Raw genomic sequence first — 23,234 nt, forward strand, 5'->3', positions numbered from 1 at the left:
ATTAAACCTCATTTTAACAATTATAGGGGTGTGGGGGGAAAGAGGGAGAAGAGATCACCTGTGGGTTCCATTCTTTATAAGAGCCCCAAATTTTCTTCTTCCTCCTTCCCAAAATACAGCAGGAACAGTAAATTTTCTGTTCCTAGATGTTTTCATTAAAAGGGTTTTTCTATTTAAAATAAATATATACATCTATACACATATATGTAAAGAGGAAGGACACTGCATAATGAATCATAATTGAAAGAAAAATCAACTTGAAAATTACTTAAATTTGAGTTGGTTTGCCATTTTCTAAGTTCTACAAAAAACTCCTCTAGAACTATTTAACCCTGGTCATTAATTTGTTCATTTTTACTATTTCTATGGTAATTTTACATGCAGAACAAAGGAGCTTTTTAAAAACACACATATGCACTCACCAGTGCAATATGGAACTAGGCCATGCCCTCTTAAAGGCTATGCCAGCAGAGCAGAGCAGAAGTTCTAAAAGATTCTACCCAGATAGACAAATTTCAAGAATGGGCCCCAGGGTGGACTGCATTTCTGTTGCCAGAGAACCAGTCCAGCTAAATCTGGAGAAGCTCTTCATCAGTTTGGCCACAGAACAATGGGATTTGGGGCCAGAGCATATAGAGATATATAATACTATATGGAATATCCTCTGTATGTCTGATATCCAGCAATTCCTACTCCATTCAGCTTGCAAGCAGGCACATACACACGTATACACACACAGAGGTCTGATTCCTAAAACAAGTCTGAAATTCAGTCTCTAATCTTCTCCAAAAAGCATCTTCTAGCTTAGGGATCCTTAACTTCTCATGTCATGGACTAGTCTGGAGAAGTCTATGGATCCTTTCTCAGAATAATGCCTTTAAAGAATTGAAGGAAATGCTTAATTTCATTTAGAGATTAATGAAACTAAAGATGTTGTTTTTTCCCCCATCCAAGTTCACAGACCCCCTGAAATCTACCTATGAGCCCTTTTGGGATGAAGATCTCATGGTCTACTCTAAGTTGTTCTTCAGTGACACTTCATGAACCGGGGAGACCATAGCAGGCCAATCTTGTCATGAGGTTTTCTTGGCAAAGACAATGGAGTAGTTTGCCATTTCCTTTTCTGGTAGTTTAAGGAAAAAAGAGGTTAAGTGACTTGCCAGGGTCACACAACTAATAAATGTCTATGGCCACATTTGAACTCGATCTTCCTGACTCTAAGCCCAACACCCTATATATTGAGCTGTAAATAGCAGGCGGATGCACTCCAACCCTCAGCCACTCTGAGAACTATTCTCCATAATAATTGTGAGATCAACAGTTTCAAATTCAGCTGAGCTAATATCAGTTTAAGTGGACCCAGTTTTCCTTTCCTTTTCAAATGATTACTCAAACCTGGTGTTATCAAGGATCACTAGCTTTTAGTCTGAAAAAGGAGTCCAGAATTTTTAAGTTCTTACTGTTTTAGAATTTCAGCAAACCCAATTCAACTACACTTGTCCTCAAGGGGAAATAGAAGTCTCATTCCATACTCAATTCAAATGTAACAAGAAATTAATTTCACAACTGCATGGAATAGCATAACATAAGGTAACATCCATTGTATTTATAATTTTAAAAACACAGGGGAAAAAAGGTAGTTTTTTTACTCAGTTACAAAATATTACAGGATTTTTCCCTGACCAAGAAACATCGAGACTTGGACAGAAAACCTATCATCCTCCATCCCCTATTTTAAGAACCAAAGATTTCATTTTCAAGCTTACCCAAGTACTTTTCTATGAAGATTTTGAGTAGCACACAATTTCTTTAAATGTCCCTCCAATTTCTCACTGAGCACCATACTATACCTAGGACTTTGCACATGGCCCCATTTGGCTAATTTTTGTCAATGACTTGTGCATGATCTCAAGCAAGTCTAACAAATTTACAGATGGCACAAAGTTGCATATTACTTAATGAAACTGGATTAAAAGAATTAGGACCCCATATAATTTTTATGTGCTGGTGGGAAAACATTAGTAGGATGAAACTAGACAGGAATATATGTCATCTTACAATGTGACTTCAAAAAGTCAACTGAACAAGTGTAGATGGGAGAGAAATGGCTAGAAAGCAGTTTATATGAAAAAATATCCAGGGGTTCTATTGGATTTCAGAACTCAATGAGTCAACAATGTGAAGTGACAAGCCAAAGAGCTAAAACCTGTTTAACTCAGGATGTGTTAATAGAAGCACAGTGCCCAGAGCAGGGGAAAGAGACTATAACATAAGCAGATCAAATCTGAAGTAACATGACAAGATGCCATCTAGTTGGAGAGAAGTGATTCGATTAGGACTCACATCCTAGGAAAACTATTGAAGAACCTGGAAAAGACTGAGAGAAAGGAAGGCACTGATGATCTTTAAAATATTGGAAATCTACTGTGTGGAAGAAGGGTCAATTTATTCTATAAAGAAAAGCTTCCTAATAGATTTAAGTCAAAACACCTGGGTTCAACTCATACTAATTTGTGGCCTTGGGCAAGACACTAATCTTTCTAAACCTCAATTTCTTCAGTACTGGAAAACTCTGAGCAGCGGCTGCATGACTACTTGTTGTAGTTGTTTTAGATAGCAGTCAGGCTAAACGACCTCTTAGGTGCCTTCCAATTCTAAGCTTCTGTAACTTTTATTATTTCCTTGAAGGATCTTCATTAGTGTGTGTACTCTGATCAACTCATGGACCAGTTGTGGTTAGCATACCATTTAACCCTTACTCTCTCCTGACCTATAAAAATCTAGGCCTGTGTTGGCGAAGATGTGGCCCAAATGTCCCTGCCTACTAGAGGGGGCTGCTCCCTTCCCCCTCTCCACTGCACTTGAGGACATATTTTGCATGCTCCACCCCTCTGCCCTTCAGCCCAATGCCAGCACTTCCTCCCTCCACTCTGTGGAGTAATGAGTGGGGCTCACAGGCAGCCTAAAGGCGTAATTTGGGCACACACTCTCTAAAAGGTTCACCAACCTCAGCCTAGGCAATAAGAAAATGTGAGAATCCATAATATCAAGTTTTATTCAAAGGTTCCTGGAACACACAGGATGCCCTTCCCTCTTCTGATCATCTCTGAAGGCATCTATCCTATAGTTTAGGAAGATTAATAGCCACTTTGGCTCTGAAACAATACAATGATCAGATCTAAGAGTCTTGGTTTCTATTTCTCTCTAAGACATAAATACAGTCAGCCACTTTCAGGACAATGACAATGCTGACATGTAGCTATGGGCTTAATTCCCTGGGGTTCTTTTTCATCAGTCATCCAGAATAAGACATAAAACAAAAAACTCAGTACAGCCTCCTCCCAAACCCCTATAAAGTGATGGTACTTCTGGCCACCCTCCATTATTCTTTATATACTTCTCAAATACTGCCTTTCATCTAAAAGGTTTTCCCCTTCTATTAAAAATTCAAAGCTGGTTTTATTAACAGTAACATGTTCATGTGTTATGTGAAGGGGCAAATTACTAGCCTATAATATGCTACTATACATGAATACTTCATAATAATCACCTCTAGCTGGGGGAAAGGAGGGGAACCACTGCAAAGTTAGACTAAAGGTGGTCGTCAGAATTTATCTTACATCTCTCTCTTAATCTGGGGTCCATAAACTTGGCTTTTTTTAAGCAAATGTATTTCAATATCATTAGTTTTATTTGTAATCCTATGTAGTTTAATTTATGTAGTTAATGACATTCTGAAAAGTTCATAGATTTCACCAGACTGCTAAAGGTGTCCATGACACAAGTAAAGGTTAAGAATCCCTGTCCCGAAAGACAGAAAATAAAAATAAATTTTAGGTCTATATCCAATTTTTTTCCAAATACATATGATTTTAAACAACAGAAACAAATTTCTCTTGAAATATTTTCTCTTTTCATTCATTTAAATTCTATCCACCATTCAGTTCAAGACCTAACACTTCTCCCTTTTCCCTACTCTACCTTAGATCTCACTGCCTACTATACAATTAGCATTTAGATTCTCTAAATGTATTATGTCCTCCAAACCCACCTCCCACCACTACCACCAAAGTATACTTATAAACTCTTTGTCAGTAGAAACTCTTCCATATCACCTAGTAGAGTAGTACAAAGCACAGAGTAGATGCCTGATAAAAACTTAGTTGTTGAAGGTGCAGGGAGAAATCCCTTTTATAGTCTTATCTGGACGACTTAAATTTTTTGGAAATAATGGCAAAGAAATCCCAGAATCCCAGGGAAGAACAAATATTATGGGGGGGAAATGTCCCAGTACAATTTTATCAGTGCCTTAAGATCATAAGTCCAAGCACCACAGACTATGAGAAATGGTATAATCACATCCCCACTAGAGAGGGAGCTAATGCTCCAATTTCAAATCTAGCATTACTATAGTTGGGAAACTGACTCACAGATATAATCTCCTTACTCAAAGTGTCTCTCCTAGTTTGTCTGAATCATGCCTGCTCACCTGATAGACCAATCTGTTCCTATCTACCCCAAGAGAAAGATAAAAAAGGAGAGTAAGGAAAAGGAGAAAAAACAGATGAAATTTCTTCTACCTCCTGTGTAAACAGCAACTGACTTCATAACCTGTATTATCAAAAGTGATTGATGAAGGAGACAAGAGTTCAAGGAGTCTTCTAGACCTAACAACTAACTGTAGGATACTGTGCAGGTGGAAGGTGAAGAAGGATCACCAAATCCATTAATTCAGCTTTTCTCCTCCCCCTTCCCCCCAAGGCAATAACAAAAGAGACTAAAAAAGAACTGACAAAGAACAGGATCCTTCTAGATATTTGAACCTTAGGGAATTCAGTCAGTCTGTCAATAAGCATTTGTTATGCTCTTATTTGGTGCCAAGCCTTGTGGTATTCAATGACACATTCAGACTGGGCATTTAGAAGGTAATCTGATATCAAAGGTCAGAGTGGTGCAGTGCTAGACTTGGAGTCAAGAAGACCAGAGTTCAAATCCTACTGTAGACACCAGCCAAGTGATCCTGATCAGGTCAATAAACCTGTTTCAGCTTTGACTGCCTCCCTTTTAAATGGGGATAAGTAGAATATCTGATTCCCAGAGCTGTCTAAGGGATCAAATGAGATAATATGTGTAATGCTTTGTAAACCTTGAAGCGTTACATAAATGTTAGCAATGTCCTCTTAAAATCAGACATGGTGTGAACAAAGAGGGAGTTTTTGGACTTTGTTCTTGAGTTACTTACATTTATGAATCTGAAGCCACGATTTCCTAAGAAGTAGGACTGAGGGGTTTTTTTTAATGTTACTATTCTGCTCACTCACCACTTGGAGGCTCCGATATCCACCGAGGCCACTTTATAAAAGTGCATTCAAACAGTTGCACCGGTTAGTGTTTATCAATCATTTAACCTTAAAGTGGGAAGAGACCCCAAAGGTTACATACTCTACCACTCACTGGAAGAATGAAGTCCCTCTATACCATCCCCCACAAAAGTGATGATTCAATTCCTTCCTTCTTCAACACCAACAGTGACAGAGAACTCGCTATTTCATTAGACAATCCCTTCCATTTCTTGAAAAATGTTTAGGAAATTCTTCCGTGTATTGAACCAAAATCCAATTCTTTACAACTTCCATCTAACTGTCCTACTTTCTAGCTTTTGAGGGCTAAGCAGAACAAAACTAAACCTCTTTCACATGATAACCTTTGAAATATTTGAAAATTATCATGTTTCTGCCAGACTGTACTCCAAGGAGTTCTCTTCTTTAGGCTAAATGTACCCAGTTCTTTTAGTAGATCCTCATATCATTTCAAATTGCCTTGATTCTCCTTTGAATGTTTCATGTAATCATTCACCCTCCTAAAATGTGAAACTCAGAAACGAACTTTCTGTTCACTCAGGAAACATACTAAAGAACACAATTATGGAGGAATTCTTTATTTAAATTAAGCCTTAATTGTTCCTACTTCTAGGCTGTGAGCTCATTATGGCATTCACAATTTTATGATCTTCAAAGGGTAAAAGGCTATACAGTATACAGGCTTTTGCAGGCTAGGTTAGCCTGTGAGATAGTAACTAAATGATTAAAAAAAGTGGGAGCAAAGAAGAGATTTCATGGCAGTAGGGGAAGGTACAAGGAGAATTACTACACATTTAAATATTAAATAATACACAAACATATAGAATGATCTCTTATTTTCAAGTTATAATAAAGTTCCTTTTTGTACATAATCAGACATGTGAAAAACCATCTGGAGATCTGAATAACCTCAAAATGCCCCATCCTTATCTCACTTCCAAATTTCAACTCTGCCAATTAACATGTAATCTGGGAGCTAAAATCAAGCATCCCTACACAAAACAAGCAGCCTGCTTCCTGGTGTCCAGTGCCAAAATGTGTTATGGGAAATACTGACTTATCTTGGGCTGCACCAGTTGATGAGGGGGAGCTTTGAAACTGTCAATTCAAAAATATTATTCTCATACCAGATAGGGTGTCCCAAAAGTCTTAGTGTGTCTTTAAAGCAATTAAAGTTAAAACTACACTAAGATTTTTTTAAATCCTCTGTATAACACAGAAAAAAAAATAAGACAGTAAGAAAATTAACAATTAAGCCCAGACTGGTCTCTGATGATGTGTCTCAGGGCTAAGATATTCTCTTTGAAATGGAGTTTTTACTGGAATTCACACAGTCAAAGCTCCAGCCACTTGACACCAAGTTTGGCTCACAAACAGGCCATATCCTACCTCTATTTTTCATTAATACATTGCTGTTTGCTCTACTATGAACTGAATTTTGGCTCAAGTTTTGATCCAGACAAGTTGCTCAAGAAACCCCTACCATCAAAGTAAAACTTACCTCTGCAAACTGCGTAGAAGTGTTGTCGTCTATCCCGCTGCCACCACTATCTAAAAAACTAAGGGGAAACAAGAGTGAGTAGTGATCCCATTCCCAGAAATAAGTTCCTCTCCTAGAAGCTAAATATAGACTGGGACACATGAGAGCAAAAGCCTGATAAAGAAAAAAAATCACCCCATGGCAATTGCAAAATGACAAGGAGCTGGAATGTTGGTTATTGTCAAAGAAAACAAACCAAACAAATTAATGTCAGTACAACAAACAGAAAAACCAAGGTGAAGCCAAAGGATCAGGGGGAGGGGAGAAAATACATTGCCAAGCAATGCAATTCAAGTTTTTCTTCACACAAGAGAGAGAGGGGAAAAAAAAAAAAAAAACATTGCCCATATCACATTCTCAACTATGTGTCACTAAAAAAAAAACCTGCTCACCAACAGGGCAAACAAGATCTTGGGCAGCAATAATCAAGATTTTAGCTGGGGCTAACACTACTCATAGTAGTTCATCCTACTCTAAGACAGTCTAATCAACAGAGAAATTTTTATTCAAGTACTAATACCCATGGTCCCTAGATCAGAGGAAAGGATACACTGTGCATGCTGAAAAGGAAGCTGCCTAACACCTTTTTATTTTCCTGGCAAGAAATCACTGGCTAATACCACTGCTGGATTTGTTGTACCTCAAAGAGATAATAAGGAAAAAGACCTGTACAAAAATATTTAGAGCCATACTCTTTGTGGTAGCAAAAAATTAGAAAATGAGGGGATGCCCTTCAATTGGGGAATGGCCGAACAAATTGTGGTATCTGTTGGTGATGGAATACTAGTGTGCTAAAAGGAATAATAAACTGGAGGAATCCATGTGAAGTGGAATAAACCTCCAGGAATTTATGCAGAGTGAAAGGAGCAGAACCAGGAGAACGTTTACACAGAGACGTGGCACAATCAAATGTAACAGACTTCTCTACTAGCACCAATGCAATGATCCAGGACAATTCTGAGGGACCTATGAGAAAGAATGCCATCCACATCCAGAGAAAGAACCGTGGGAGTAGAAATACAGAAGAAAAACATTTGTTTGGTCACATGGTTCGTTGGGGATATGATTAGGGATGTAGACTCTAAACGATCACCCTAGTGCAAATATTAATAATATGGAAATAGGTCTTGATCAATGATACATGTAAAACCAGTGGAATTTCTCGTAGGTTACAGGAGGGAAAAGAAAGGTGGGGAGGAAAAGAACATGAATCATGTACCATGGAAAAATATTCTTAATTAATTAATTAGTTATTAAATTTTTTAGAAAAAAAAATCACTTGCTGGAAACAGCAGCTCCTTACGATGACTTCTTCTACATGACATACATTCTCCAGCAGTTAACCAATCCAACAACTTGTACTTTCTATCCTGAAAAATCTATCTGACCAAAACACCCAACCCACAGCTTCACTTTCAGCATTATTACACCAACCTCCATCTTCTGAGCTCACTGACAGGTTAGACTATACATAAAAGTGATGGGCAAGAGCTGAAGCTCCCTAGTATATAATTTTTTATTTGCTGATTAGAAGTTGAAGAACATGCTCCGCCAACTTCATCAAATTGGAGTTTACTTCTCCTTAAAACAGTCTACATACTTTTTTCCACAATGGTCACCCACTCCTTGCTATTAACATCCCTCCCCAGCCCACCTCCTATCAGGAAGAAAAATAAGAGGCTCTTATTCTTATATAATGCTCATCAGAGTCTCAGCCCTTTCAAGAAGTCATTATCTGTCTTTTCCTTCCTTTCTTCAGGAAGCACTGCCCCCAAAACCACTGCAAAGAGATGAGTCTTTATCACACACTTTTTAATAGACCTTCCTTTGAAAAGAAATAATGTAATGAACATGACTCTTTAATAGTTTTAAGAACAGAACTTGCTGACTTACTAATAAGAGGTTAGCACCTAAAAATCTATCCCCTTATTGGGAAAGCAATGTCCAACATGCCAACCTTCCCCATACACGCCAAGTTTGAATCAATGAAGCACCAGACTAGAAACAAAAAAATCATTACATGTTTTAATCACCAAATGTAGAATATAAAAATACATACTTTAAGTGTCCCACAGGTCCAATATACCTGCACATCTCTAGTAAAAATGACTAAATGACTAAATTTTCATGCCTCTCTGAAAATAAAACTGTATCAAGGGTTTCCCAAAAAGTCTTAGTGAAGCTTCATGATTAGAACTGTAGTTGTTTTTTAAAACATGGGATCTGTTTTTTAACAATTATAAAAATATATATTTCTTTAAAAGGACTCATGTAATACAACCATCTATTACAGGAAGTCAGCAAACTATGCCAACAAGGTAAGGAGGTTGAGGAACTAAGAATGGTTTTGTTTATTTTTAAATAAAGTTTCATCATATTTAAAAATCTAAAAACTGCTCAAGACCATACAAAAGCATGAAAAGGGCCAGATCTGGCAGATCCTTTGATCTACATAGCAAGTACATAAAGATCTTTCAAATAACTTTGTACAAACCAAGGGTGTTTAAAAAGACAGGTTAGAGAAAGAAAACATCATTTGCTGTTACCTAGTCAAATATTTACAAGTGAGCAAGATCTGTGACCTTTAATCCATTCTTTCTCCAATAGCTTCCCAACCTAAAAGGCCTTGACTGCAAATACAGATGCCTTTCTGGAGCCCAATATCTCACATTTCGGCAGCTTTTGAGCACAGCAGTGCTGGTAGAGCTTTACATTTCATTTACAATATGAAAAATGGGAAACACTATAAAGTTAAGGGAAGACAGAGCAATGAAAATCACAGTTCTCTAGAGATAACTCTTCCTTTCACTTGTACTGTCAAGCCAAACTCTGCTTTCATTGCCCTCTTTAGTGTGGACATTTGCCAATGAAAGTTTAAAAAATTAACTTAAATGTTTAAAAAAAAACTTGAAGCAACGAAGCCCACTTCCTAATAATCTCATTAGTTAATATGGCTTTAATGCATGCAAGACACAAGTATCTGAAATAAGCATTGGACACATATGGCATACAAATAGCACGTCAGCCCAAGTTAACATGCTGCCCACACGCTTTGCTGACGTCATGCCAGAATGCAGGTTTAGTGCTGAAGCTGCTTCCTCAGAATTCTAGATATGGGAACAGTGAAACTGTAGATCTGTTCTAAATTGAACCCATGCATCAAATGAACAAAGGACGAGGTCAGAAGCTCTGATTTATTTAGGCACACAATCTCCACTCATTAGTTAAAACAAACCAACACTATACATACTGTAAGGTGGTAACTTCCCCTGGGTTTGGAGGGAGCTTTCAACTTTAATTTCTGCCAATAGCAACAGTAAGGGAATTAACAACTTTCATTAGCCCTGAGAGACACTGTGTTATAGTAGCCTGTGAGCTAGCCTCCAAGCCAGGAAGCTTTGGGTTCCAGTTCTGCCTTGGACACATCCTGATAACATTACCCTGAAGCTGTCTCAACCTCTCTCTGTGCTCAAGGTGACTCTCTCCAACTATATGCTACAGAGAAGGTGGCAACTTGCACCGTGGGACCAAGTATCCTCATTAGGAGCTGCCTAGAACAGGATGAAATCACAGAGCTGGTCCCCTGTACTATGAACCATCAGGAACACAAATTAAGGTTCTTCAGGACTCAAAGGTCAGAATACACCATCTTGTTTATATACCTGGAGAGAGCCACTAATTCAACTATCTCATCAATGACTATTTTATTCTAAAATAAACAATTTCTAATTATGCGAGTTTAAAAAGAACATGACCTTGACACAATTTCACTCAAGAACTCAAACAGTTCTATTAATGTTTTTAAAAGAAAGTGCATGTTCCTAAGATATTAAAACCCTAAAAGACTGGCATTATTATTCCCCTTTCAATCAATTTCCACCTGGTCTACCACAGAAGGGCAATGACCATTAAATAAATGTCTCCTCAGACTTAATTAAAGCCAACCCTTCTTCCAGAGACTAAAAATGAAAATCTCTTTCCCTGACCAAACTGGCATTAATCTGATCCCATTTTCAATAAAGCACATCTATAAGATATCAGTCAGAGGAAAACATGGCTTCTTCAAAGTAAAGAGAATTCTGTTCTTCATAAATAAGGCTGCCAGGAATATGTGAAGCTAGTTATCCTTGCCAGAAATTACTCTCCCTTGATATAGCATACTGACTTGGCTCTCAGACAACAGGATAGATTATCATAAATCTGAAAGCATGCTAGAACCATAGGAACTAAATGACAATCAACTCAACTCTAAATAGTGTGAAAATAAGGATTTCCCAGAAAATGCCGTATTCCTAGGACTAGAGGAAGGGAAGGGAATAAGTATTTATATAGCACCTTCCAAATGCCAGGCACTATGCCAAACATATTACAAATATTAGCTCATTAGATTCTCTTGACAGCCCTGTGAGGTAGATGCCATTTTCATCAGTTGAGGAAACTGAGGCAAACAGAGGTCAAGTGCCTTGCCCATGGTCAAACAGCTACTAAATGTCTGAGGATAGATTTGAGCTCAGGTCTTCTTGAATCCAGGCCTAGTACTCTAACTTGTGAGCCACCTAGCTGCCTCAAAATAACTGCTAACCCTTTCACCATTTCTCCCTTTCCCCATCCCTCAATGCTATTTCTTTCACAAATACCCAAGTCTTTACTTAGAACAGTTGAGAGAAACAAATTTACTCCAATTCATTCAACCAGTGTTGAGAAAGATAATTGACAATAGGATGTCTGATTTATTCATGAGCTTGTACAATACCTGGAATCATCAGTCACTTCTTCAATAAAGCCTGATTCACATCTGGGGCAAATATACTCCTATAAAAGAAAGGAAATAAAAAAGTCATTAGAGAGCTGAGTATGCAGGTTTAGACTGCAAACAACACAAAAGCTGATGCTGTGAAATCGTCTAAGTGCCCATCCATCTGTACTATGGTTTTCTTTGTTGTACACTAGCAAATACTGGCATGTTTGGAGGATTCAAGAACTGGTTTCATAGGTGCCTAAGTGGATCTAGGCTGAAATCAGAAGAAATAGACATGAACAATGTCAAAAGTGTTGAAGTCTTTTTTAAAACTGCTTAATTAGTTAAAAAATGTTTGTGTTATGTCTGGATAAATTTTAACTACTTGGCTTCCTCCTCAAATCTAGCTCTTAATGAAAAATCTCTTAGAAGATAAATGAGCTTAGAAATAACACATTATAAAGTTGGACAGAAGAGAAACAGATGTACCACATATCATCATGAACACAGAGGGCACTAACCACAGTGTTACTAAATTGGGAGAAGGCAGAGCTTTCCCATATTTCTGGTCTGTTTTGCTTTCTGATTCCTAGCACCTTAAAATAACATTTAGCAGTCTCATCTGGTCCAAAAAAAGTCCTAACTGGAAAGCACCACAATATCATGGATTTAGGGCTGGAATAGATCTTAAATGTAATCTAGCACAGCCTCAATTAAAAGGTGACAAAACTGGGGCCCAGAGAGATAAAAGGGACTTGAACCAACAAAGTTATCAAAGTAAGAAAAGGGGGCTGTTAGGTTATATAGTGAATAGAGCAGCAGGCCTGCAAGTCAAAAGGACCTGGGTTCAAATCTCACCTCAAGACACATCCTAGCTATGCTACCCCAGGCAAGTAACTTAACCCAGTTTGCCTCAGTCTCCTCATCTGTCAAATGAACTAGATAAGAAAATAGCAAACCACTCCAATATCTTTGCCGAAGGTCACAAAAAGAGTCTGAAACTACTAAACAAAAACAAAAGGGAATTAGGATGGAGAAGGAGAATGCCTAGACCTGTGGTTTCATTACTATAGAAAATTCCCTCTTCCAATACCAATAGATACCTGCTTGGAACCTCATAGTGTTAGAAAGCTGCCTGAGGAACTGAGAGATAAAGTGCTCTATCCCAGTGTGGCCTAATGTCATATAATGTCAGCATGAGTTTAAGTGGGATTGAATTTAGATCCTCCAGACTCCAAAGACAGTTCTTTAATGCTGTAACTCAGGAACAGGCATAATCTCTATTTCAATGAGAGAAAAACAGAGGGTAGAAAACTGATCCTGAATTAAGGCCTAGAATGGAATACAGAACTCAAGATTGGCCGTGAGCCTACATTCCCTAAAAAAGGGTTACAGACTCTACAGACAATTAACTGGCTACTGAGAGGCTACTCTTCTGGTCAGTTCCATTCTAATGTGGATAAAGCATTTTCTAGTTTTCAACTTAAACCCCCATAAAAACTGTGGTTTTCCTTGCTACTTTGTAACTCCATATTTACTAGAACCAAGTAGATATTTCTTTCTTTCTTTCTTTTTTTTTAAATTTATCTGGGGTTTTTTGTTTATTTAGTTTTAAGTATTTTTCCACGATTACATGATTCATGTTTTTCCTCCCCCCTCCTGGAGCCAACAAGCAATTCCACTGGGTTATATACATTATCAAGTAGATATTTCTGCAAAGATAGATCTTCATTAAATAAAAGTAAAGGAAAACGGCAAACACTTTTCAAGTCTCCTGTGAACTAATGAAATTCTGATCAAAAATTACCAAATAGATCTTTTCTTCAAATTGCCTTTTTGTACTAGAAAACAGAGTTGACTGTGACAAATACACAGCCTTGGGCTGGAGCTGGCCCCTCCTACAGGCAGCACCACAGAAAGCTGGAAGACCCTATGGAATTTATAGGCTGTTCACACTATGATTATCAGTCAGAAGGAGAAAACTCTCTCAAACACTTTAATGACCAAGCCTTAGAGCAGAGTGGAACATCTCAGCCCTTAGAACCTCACCAGCATTTTACAAGTCTAGAAAGTCAAAATAAATCCAGAAAATCTGCAACTGCTATTCCTGTGCTGTCCTTAAGACCCCAAAGCCATCTCAGCAGTTCCACCTCCCCTCCTGATTTCATGTGCCCAAGACAATTACTAACTCGTCTCTATTTCAACATCTCTTAGGGTCTTTCTGCTGCCCCTACCACTTCAGGAGGTTTAATCATTACATGAGTTTTTGAAACATTAAAAGACAAGAAGCTGTCCACTCTGCCAAAAACCCTGGGCATCTTCAAGGAAAAAATGGAATGATTAGTGATAACTTTGTGCCTTTGGGGATAATAACTGATTACAAAAAGGCTTCAAACTCAGTATGCCTCAAAATAAGATGGAAGAAGCAACCATTTTGTTATTTTTGCTACTGTAGGAAATCTACCCCACCAAGGTCCTACTCCAACACTTTATTTTGGCTTAGAGGTGAGGTGACCCTGACACTGGAGCAACAGACACTGGCAGATTCCATTAGACAGAAAAGGTTGGAGTTCGAGGTATGGTGACAGACCATGTGGTACTTTTCCTCCAAGGGTCAGCCCAGCTCATTTCAGAAAAGCTCCTCATTAGAAAGCTGGGTAACTAAATGCAACTACTGATCAAGCCCATGTCTAGAGGAAGAGAATTGTACTATGCATTTGTGAAGGGCCTCAAAAAGAAATTCACAGATCTTCTACAGACAGTCAAGTCATCTCAAGGTCATACAGAAATCAAACCAAGGTTCTCTTCCTTCTGGGCCTTGGCTTTAACATTCACACTGTCATATTCACAAGGAGAGTTCAGAATTTCAAGAACAAGATCCCATCTAGTGCTCCAAAAAAATTACAAATGAAAGATAATCTCTTCTTGGAAAAAAACATTTGGATTAGTTATTGATAGTTGTTAGCAAGTTGGATCTTTTTGATGAATCTTCTAGTGCATCTAACAGGTTGGTGAATAAATTTTTTTTTTTTTTTTTATCCTGGGACTCCATTCTAGGAGCATAGGGCCACAACCAGTAGGCAATTGGTCACACAGTCGCTCAGGGTCACCCAGCTGGGAAGTGTCTGAGCCCGGGTTTGAACCTAGGACCTTTCGTCTCTAGGCCTGGCTCTCAATCCACTGAGCTAACCCAGCTGCCCCTACTTTAGGTTGCAGTTTCTTTAGCAGATGTAGTTTTTACAGGGTGGGGTTGCTAGCCCCACGCCCAACCCTCCTCCTTTTTCATCCGGGCTAGGGACCATCCTTAGCCCAGGAGTGGTAAGGGTGGGCAACAGGGGTCAAGTGACTTGCCCAAGGTCACACAGCTGGAAGTGTCCGAGGCCGGACTTGAACCTAGGACCTCCAGTCTCTAGGCCTGGCTCTCAATCCACTGAGCCACCCAGCTGCCCCCAGGAAAATAATTCTTGTGCCTTATGTCCCTATCCCCTTTAGCTATTGATCCTTTTGCCCTGCTCTTTGCCACAACTATCTCCAGGCCTATTGGCCAAGTCCAGAGGCTTTGCCACACGGCTGGTATGACCCCCTACCCTCACCCCTCCAGTCAGTCAGTCAACAAGCATTTACATCTACTATGTGCCAGGTGGGGCACTGGATAGAATATTGCACCTGGAGTCAGGAAGAACTAAGTTCAAATCTAGTCTCAGGTACTTATTAGCTGTGTGACCCTGGGCAAGTCACTTAACTCTACTTGCCTCTTGTTTCCTCCTCTGTCAAATGAGCTGGGGAAGGAAATGGCACACCACTCCAGGATCTTTGCCAAGAAAACCCCAAATGGAGATACAAAGAGTCAGAAATGACTGAAATGACTGAATAAGAATATATGACAGGCACTGTACTAAGTTCTGGGGTTACAAAGAAAGGCAAAAAAACAGACTCGCTCTCAAGGAGTTCGCAGTCTAATGGTGGAGAAAACAGGCAAACAAAGATATAGAAACAAGGTATCTATGTCTAGAGTTTATATGTCTATATATCTATCCCTATATGTATCTATATCATAAATTGGGGGTAATCTCAGAGGGAAGGCACTAAGATTAAAGACTGGGAAAGATTAAAGCCTTGGAGAAGGTGGGATTTTAACTGAGACTTGAAGGAAGCCAGGGAAGCTTCTAGATAACCAACAGAGTAAGTAAGAGCCAGGGCTCCAAAAAATCAGCTTTCTAACACCCCCCTCTGCACCCCACAGATCAGCCCTGATCCTGGCCTGTGAGAAGGGGAGTGCAGAGGTGGCAGAATTGCTCTTGAGCCACGGGGCAGATGTAGGGGCTGTGGACTGCATGGGTCATGATGCCTTGTACTATGCTCTGCTTACCCAAGACAAGGAACTGTGGAGATTGCTACGCCAGGCTCTGAACCGCCGCCAGCGTGGAGGTGAGATAATCTAGACCTGACCTTCCTCCATCACTCCTCATCCTCAAACCAATTCTTCTCACCGAATTCCTAAACCTTTGTGGCTTTGAGGGACTTTATAGGTAGCTTTGAAGATTCCTCCTAGAATCATCCTTCCCTCTCAAAGTCATAGCAACATTATATTCAAATGATTTATTTTTATTTTATTTTATTCTTAAAAAACAAAAAACAAAAAACCCTTACCTTCCATCTTAGAATCAATACTAGGTATTGGTTCCAAGGCAGAAGAGTGGTAAGGGCTGGGGTTAAGTGACTTACCCAGGGTCACACAGCAAGGAAGTGTCTGAGGTCAGGACTTAATTCTTTTAGGATGAAAAAGTGAGCACCCCACATTCCAAAGGGCAAAGCTATGTAATTATTTAAAGAAGTCCTGGCTCTCCTGTGGGCAACTCTGACTAAGAACATCTCTGGCCAAAATGGCAAGTCTATAAAGCCCCAGCTACCTAAGCCTTCGTTCTTAGGACAGTCTTCTTAGGTGGGAATTTACAATACATCCCAGGTTTGAGGTTGCTAGGTGGTAGGATGAATGGATAAAATGTTAAACCTAGAGTCAGAAAGACCTGAATTCAAATTCTGTCTTGGACATATACTAGCTGTGTGCCTCTGGGCAATTTTCAGTTCTGTCATGTGCAAAAAACAACTAGTACAAGCAAGCTATATACAGGATAAGTTGAAAACAATTAATAGAAAGAAGGCACTAAAATGAAGAAGAATTGGGAAAGGCTTGATATAAAAAGTGGACTTTTAGCGAGGACTTGAAGAAAGCTAGAAGGTAGAAATTAAGGAGGGAGCTCATTCCAAGCATGGAGGACAGCCAGTGAAAACACTTGAGTCAGGAGACAGTGTCTTACACAAGGCACAGGAAAGAGGTCAGGGTCAATGGATCTCAGTAACTGGGGAGGTGGAAGACTAGGAAGGTTGGGGGGGGGGGAGGGAGAGAGAGAAAACAGACACACACAAGGTTATAAAGGGCTTCAAAGGTCTGAGAATGTTATACTTGATTCTGAGGTGATAGGGAGCCCCTAGAGTTTACAGAGTAAAAGATGGGAAGTAACATAGTCAGCCCTGCTCTTCAGGAAGTTCACTCTGTAGACTGGACTGGAGTAGGAAGAGACTCATAGCAGAGACACCAGCTAGCAGGTTCTTGGAATAGTTTCAGCGTGATAGCAGTGTCAAAGAGGACAGAGGGAGCATTCAGATGTTATATAGGTAAAGTTGACAGGTCTTGGCAACAGACTGGATATGGGAGTTTCAGGGGGGAAGTCAAGGATAGCACCCAAGTTACAAATCTGAGAGACTGGGAGAATGGTGATGCCCTCAAACATGTTACATTTAAGATATCTATGGGACTTTTAAATACAAATAAAATAATTAGAATATCCATACCTTTTGAACTAGAATTCCACTACTAAGGGAGGTCATTAATAAGAGAAAGGCTCTTTATACACCAAAGATGTATAAAGCTAAGCACTTTTTTTGGCTGCAAAGAATTGGAAATAAAATAGCTGCCCACCAGTCAGAAGAATGAATGGCTAAACAAACTGTAGTACATGAATGCAACAGAATATTATTGTGCTGTAAGACAAAAAAGGAATACAAAGAAGGCATAGAAAGACTATATGAACTGATGCAGAGTGAAATAAACAGAACAAAGTAATGACATCAATATAAAGAACACCATCACAAAATTTTAAAAAATGAATGCTGCAAAATTACAAAGGACAAGCATGGCTTCCCTCAAAATGATACAATATTCCTTCCTTGCCCACAACAGAAGTCTGAGGTCCATAGGTGTGAAAAGGCATATATTTTCTGTTTGTTATTTAATGCATTGATTTTACTGACTGTTTTTTTTCTCTTTTTCTTTAAAAAAGAAAAAGACTTAGATGAATCTCTGGAAATGGTGAGAAACAAGAGGAAAATTTAGTCCACGTTAAAACAAAAATATCAATGCAATTAATTTTTTTTAATAACACGGACTTCCACACTTTTTTTTAATGAAAGCTGTATGTAATATTTTTTGCTTCACATAATCCCTTATCTATTCTATACTATATATCAAAAACATTCTATTTTGAGGTATCCAAATTCAGAAGTAAATTTTAAACTATACATAGTATACATATGTGTATATGTAGCATATACACATATAGCTTTTAATCTAATTAAAAATTCTATTTAAAATTTACATATATTAATATTTACTAGTATAGGTTAGCCTGGCTGCTTTGCATTACCTTAAAAGTAAGAAATATTCAACACTCACTAACACTAGAAAAAGAAGTATACTTCTTGGATTTAATTATTTCATTTTCCTTTTCTTCCTGTTTCCTAAGAGATAGAACTATCAAAGTCTGAGTTGTTGGCAAAGCAGGAAAGCAGTGCTGAGTCATGATCCAATTGAAGTAATGTCCCACAAAGAGAAACACTTCTGAACTCTATGCATATTTATATTCATTCCTACTATTCAATCTGAATTCTTCATTGATATCATTACCACTTATACCCTGATCTCAGAATGTTGGGTCTGTTCTCAGGTATTGATTCAGTGATTGGCACTTTATGATCAGGAACTATAAAAGTCACTAAGTCAATGGAGAACCACCTATTTTCTGTCCAGTTAGAGTCAGTGATTTAAGATTAATCATTGTACTAAATAATAGTACAAACTATTTATATAACTCAAACTGGCTTCAAATATCAGTTGGTAAAATTATACTGAGATAATTACTCATGAACTACTTAAATAGGTGGATCAGAGGCAAAATATTTTATTAGCCGTCATAACTCAGAATTAGAAATGTCATCATTTAATAACTCTATTACTTCTCCTCCTATTCTCTAAGACTTTTAAGACTGGAGACTAAATCTCCAAACTTAAAACTTTAATTCTCTTTAATTGTTCATTTGACAAAAAACAAACAAACAAAAAAAAAAAAAACAAGCATTTTGATAAAGAGAAGATTTTAAATTAGTGATTTTCTTGTTACATATAGTTTTTTTTAAAGTGCAAGCTAAAATTCTAAAACATATTTTTATGGGGGCAACTGGGTGGCTCAGTGGATTGAGAACCAGGCCTAGAGATAGGAGGTCCTAAGTTCAAATCTGGTCTCAGACATTTCCTATCTGTGTGCCCCTGGGCAAGTCACTTAACCCCCCACTACCTAGCCCTTATCACTCTTCTGCCCCGGAACCAATACACAGTATTAATTCTAAGATGGAAGATAAGGGTTTTAATAAAATATATTTTTATTTATTTTGTTAAATATTCCCCAATTGCATGCAAAAAATTCTGACATTTAAAAAAAATTTGAGTTCCAAATTCTATCCTTCCCTCTAACCCCACCAACCCTTAAGACAAGCAATATGATGCCAATTATTCATGTGAAATTAAGTATATGTAATTTTAATATGATAGTAACAAAACTGCCCTGATAAACTTTTATCTTTCTGAATATCCATTTGCTCTTTTCTGATTTTCAGGTCTTTCACTGATTATTTTTTGCGTTATCCAAACATTCTGATCACACATTTTGAACACACCATCAACATATGCATAAATTATATCATATTTAATAATACTGATAATTTAGTATATTGTGAAATTTACATTAAAATAGACATTTAAAAATTTGAGAAAGATTAAGTATTCTGAAAATATTTTGTTAGGCTCAAAAAAACCTTTTGCTCTCATTAAAAATATTAATATTTTTAGTGAAAGCAATAGTACAATAAAAACCTTTTTGCTCTCACTGAAAAGAGGAAATATGCTTGGTTTAACTCTAAAAAACAGATGCTAAGGTCTGAGGTACTTTGCCCCTTGTTCTTTTCTTAATCTTGCCTTGCCAAGCCTCAACCTTAGATTACTCCCATGACAACTGCCTTCAATCTTATTCATATATTGCTGCATAAGGCTGGAGGGGGTTAGGGGGTGAGGGGAAACCTTTGCAGACTGGGTCCACTATAACTTTTATAATATATAATGTCCAATGGACCCTCCTCACTGCAGCAAGGCACTTTTACAATACCCTAATCAACTGGCCTCTACAGAGGCTTTTCCAAACTTTTTTCATCCTTCCTGAAACCTCTTACTCCTCTTTTGCCCACTTCCTGAGTTGAAAACTTTGCCTCATTTTTCACTGACTTTAAAGCAAATGCCCAGAGCTTCCTTTTACCATTTCCTCATCTCATACCACTCAAGTACCTTATCCCACTATCTCTGCTTTCTTACCAAGGCAAACTCCTCTACATGCACTCTCATTCCATCCCATATAGTCTAGGAGACTGACCTCTTAATTATACCCATTCTCCCACTGGTCTTCAATCTTTCCCCATCTACTTGCCTGCTTCTCTGTTATCTAAATACTCTCATATCTCTCCTATTCTTAACAAGCTTTCACTTGTTCTATCCATCGCTGCTATCTTTCCTTTCTTTCTTGGTTAAATTTCTTGAGAAGGCCATCTATAATTGGTGCCTCCATATCCTTTAGTACTTATTTTCTCAATTCCCTGCAGTCTGGCTTTCAATCTTTCATTCAAATGAAATTTCTCTCCCTCTAAAGTTTACCAGGTTTATTTTTATTTTTATAGTCAATCAAAAAAAAATTCTGCCTTGGTCATATCCAAAAGATGTATATTTGAGTGTGTGAATAAATCTGTACTCAAGTCTTTCACTTCTATCAGGAAGTGAGGTAACACATTTCATCATTAGTCCTCTGGAATTATGGTTAGTCATTCTAGTGATGAGATGCTAATTCTTTCCAAGTTGGTTCATTTTATTATATTATAGTCACTGTATAAATTTTTCTGGTTATATTCATTTCACTTTGCATCAGTTCATGCAAGTCAATCCATGTTTCTGAAACTAACTTCTATCATTTCTTATATCACAACAGTATTCCATTATATTTATATATCATAACTTATTCAGCCATTCCCCAATATGGGCACCCTCTCAGATTCCCATTCACTGCCACCTTAAGAAATAGCTCTAAATAATTGTGGAATTCTTGGGGTGAATCTCACCCTTAACCAACCCTCCCTCTTAATTCTTCCTTCTCTTCTTTCCCTATTTCTGTTGAGTGAAATGTATTTCTATACCAAACTCTGCATGTGTAGGTTTATTCTTCCCCCTTTTGACCAGTTCTGATGAGAGTAAGGTTACTGTCAGTTGCTCCTCCCACTCTTTCCTGCTTGTTTGAATACATGTCTGTGGATCTTGATTTCATGAGAAAAATTTTCCCTATTCTTTTATCTTCCCCCTAATATATTCCTCTTCTCTTCTCTCTCCATTCTTCTTCTTTTTTTTAAACATTTATTAATATTTGTTTTTAACATGGTTACATGATTCATGCTCCTACTTTCCCCTTCACCCCCCCTCCCCCCACCCATGCCGACCCCCATTTCCACTAGTTTTGTCATGTGTCCTTGATCAAGACCAATTTCCACATTGTTGTTAGTTGCATTGGTGTGGTAGTTTCGAGTCTACATCCCCAATCATGTCCACCCCAACCCATGTGTTCAAGCAGTTGTTTTTCTTATATGTTTCCTCTCCTGCAGTCCTTCCTCTGAATGTGGGTAGCTTTCTTTCCATTCTTCTTTTTAAGATCATCAAGATCTAATGGAATCATTCCCAAGCCTTTTGTCTAATTAGACTCCCTCTATGAACCCTGACAATAGGGTTCAGAGGGGGACACATGTATTTCCCCATAACTGATCTTAAGCAGTTTGTTCTTGTTTAGTTCCTTATCATTGTTCATTCTTGTTTACCTTTTTTTATGTTGGTTTTTTTTTTTTTTAACCCTTACCTTCTGTCTTAGAATCAATATCATGTATTGGTTCTAATGCAGAAGAGTTGTAAGAGCTAGGCACTGGAGGTTAAGTGACTTGCCCAGAGTCCACAGCTAAGAAGTGTCTGAAGTTTGAACCTATTACCTCCTGTCTCTAGGCCTGGCTCTCAATCCACTGAGCTACCTAGCTGCTCCCATGTTTTTCTTAACTCCTGTGTTTAAATTTCAAAGTTTCTAGGTAGTTCTGGTCTTTTTTATTAGAAATGTTTGAAAGTCCTCTATTTCATTAAGGATTCATTTTTTCTCTACATGATTATGTTCAGTTTTGCTGGGTAAGTTATTCTTAGCCATAATTGTATGACCTTTGCCTTCTGAAATATTATATTCCAAGCTCTCTGCTCCTCAGTAGTGGTCGCTGCTAATCATGTGTGACCCTAACTGTGGCTCCTTGGCACTTCAATTTTTTCTTTCTGGCTGCTTGCAGCATTTTTTTTTTATTTGACCTGGAAGCTCAAACTAAGGGTCTTAGGAGTTTTCATTTTCTTTTTACCCTCTGGTTCTAAGAGATCTATCAGTCAATAAAGCACTTACTATGTGTCAGACATTGTGCTAAATAAATGCTAGGAATTCAGAAAAGAAAAAAGGCAAAAAATGGTCCTTGCTCTCAAGGAACTCATAATCTAATGGGTGAAACAACAAGCAAACAAATATGTACAAACAAGCTAGAGGAGAAATAGTTAATTTAGACAAGAAAAATAGGAAACAGGGAAGGCACTGGGAAAAGCTTCTTTAGAAGATAAGATTTTATCTGGACCCTGATCTGCATAGTTTTAAGTCTTCTTGAAAGATGATGTCTAATATCTCTTTTTGGTCATGGCATTTGAGTAGTCCAATAATACTTAAAGTTTTTTTCTCTTCAATCAGTTTTCTAAGTAAGGTGGTTTATGATGAGATATCTTATATTTTCTTCTAATTTTTCAATCTTTTGTCTTTGTTTTAAAATTTCTTAATATCTCATACAGACATTTTTTTTTCTATTTTGGTTTTCCATTTGGTTCAAATAGTTCCATTTCCAACTTTATGAGTTTGTTGCTTGGGTTGCTTTTGTACTTCTTGTGCCAAGTTATTAATCCTTTTCTAATTCTTTCTTCCATAGCACTCATTTCTTTTCCAATTTTTTTCCTCTAATCATTTCATTAATAAAAACATTCCCCTGTATGGATCTTGGGACCTCCTTTTGCCTTGATACATAGCCTCTTTCTTGCACCAGACTGTTCTTCAAGGTGTCCACTTGGCCACATCCTGTTCCCCAGTGAGCACTGTCTGTCCTCCCTATGCTG

At 38.0% G+C, this 23,234-nt stretch overlaps 1 protein-coding gene across 3 annotated transcripts in view; it reads right to left on the reverse strand.

Moving 5' to 3' along the window:
• RNF115 (ring finger protein 115) overlaps window positions 1-23,234 on the reverse strand; it is a 74,636-nt gene that overhangs the window by 35,842 nt on the left and 15,560 nt on the right. For all 3 annotated transcript variants that reach the window (XM_044672560.1, XM_044672557.1, XM_044672558.1), the window contains exons 2-3: window positions 11,654-11,712; window positions 6,862-6,919 (exon numbers count right to left, since the gene is read on the reverse strand). In XM_044672560.1, the coding sequence (XP_044528495.1) occupies window positions 6,862-6,919; window positions 11,654-11,712 (117 nt within the window). The remainder of the gene's footprint in view (window positions 1-6,861; window positions 6,920-11,653; window positions 11,713-23,234) is intronic.

The sequence above is a fragment of the Gracilinanus agilis genome, chromosome 4, assembly GCF_016433145.1.
Source record: "Gracilinanus agilis isolate LMUSP501 chromosome 4, AgileGrace, whole genome shotgun sequence".
NCBI lineage: Eukaryota > Metazoa > Chordata > Mammalia > Didelphimorphia > Didelphidae > Gracilinanus > Gracilinanus agilis.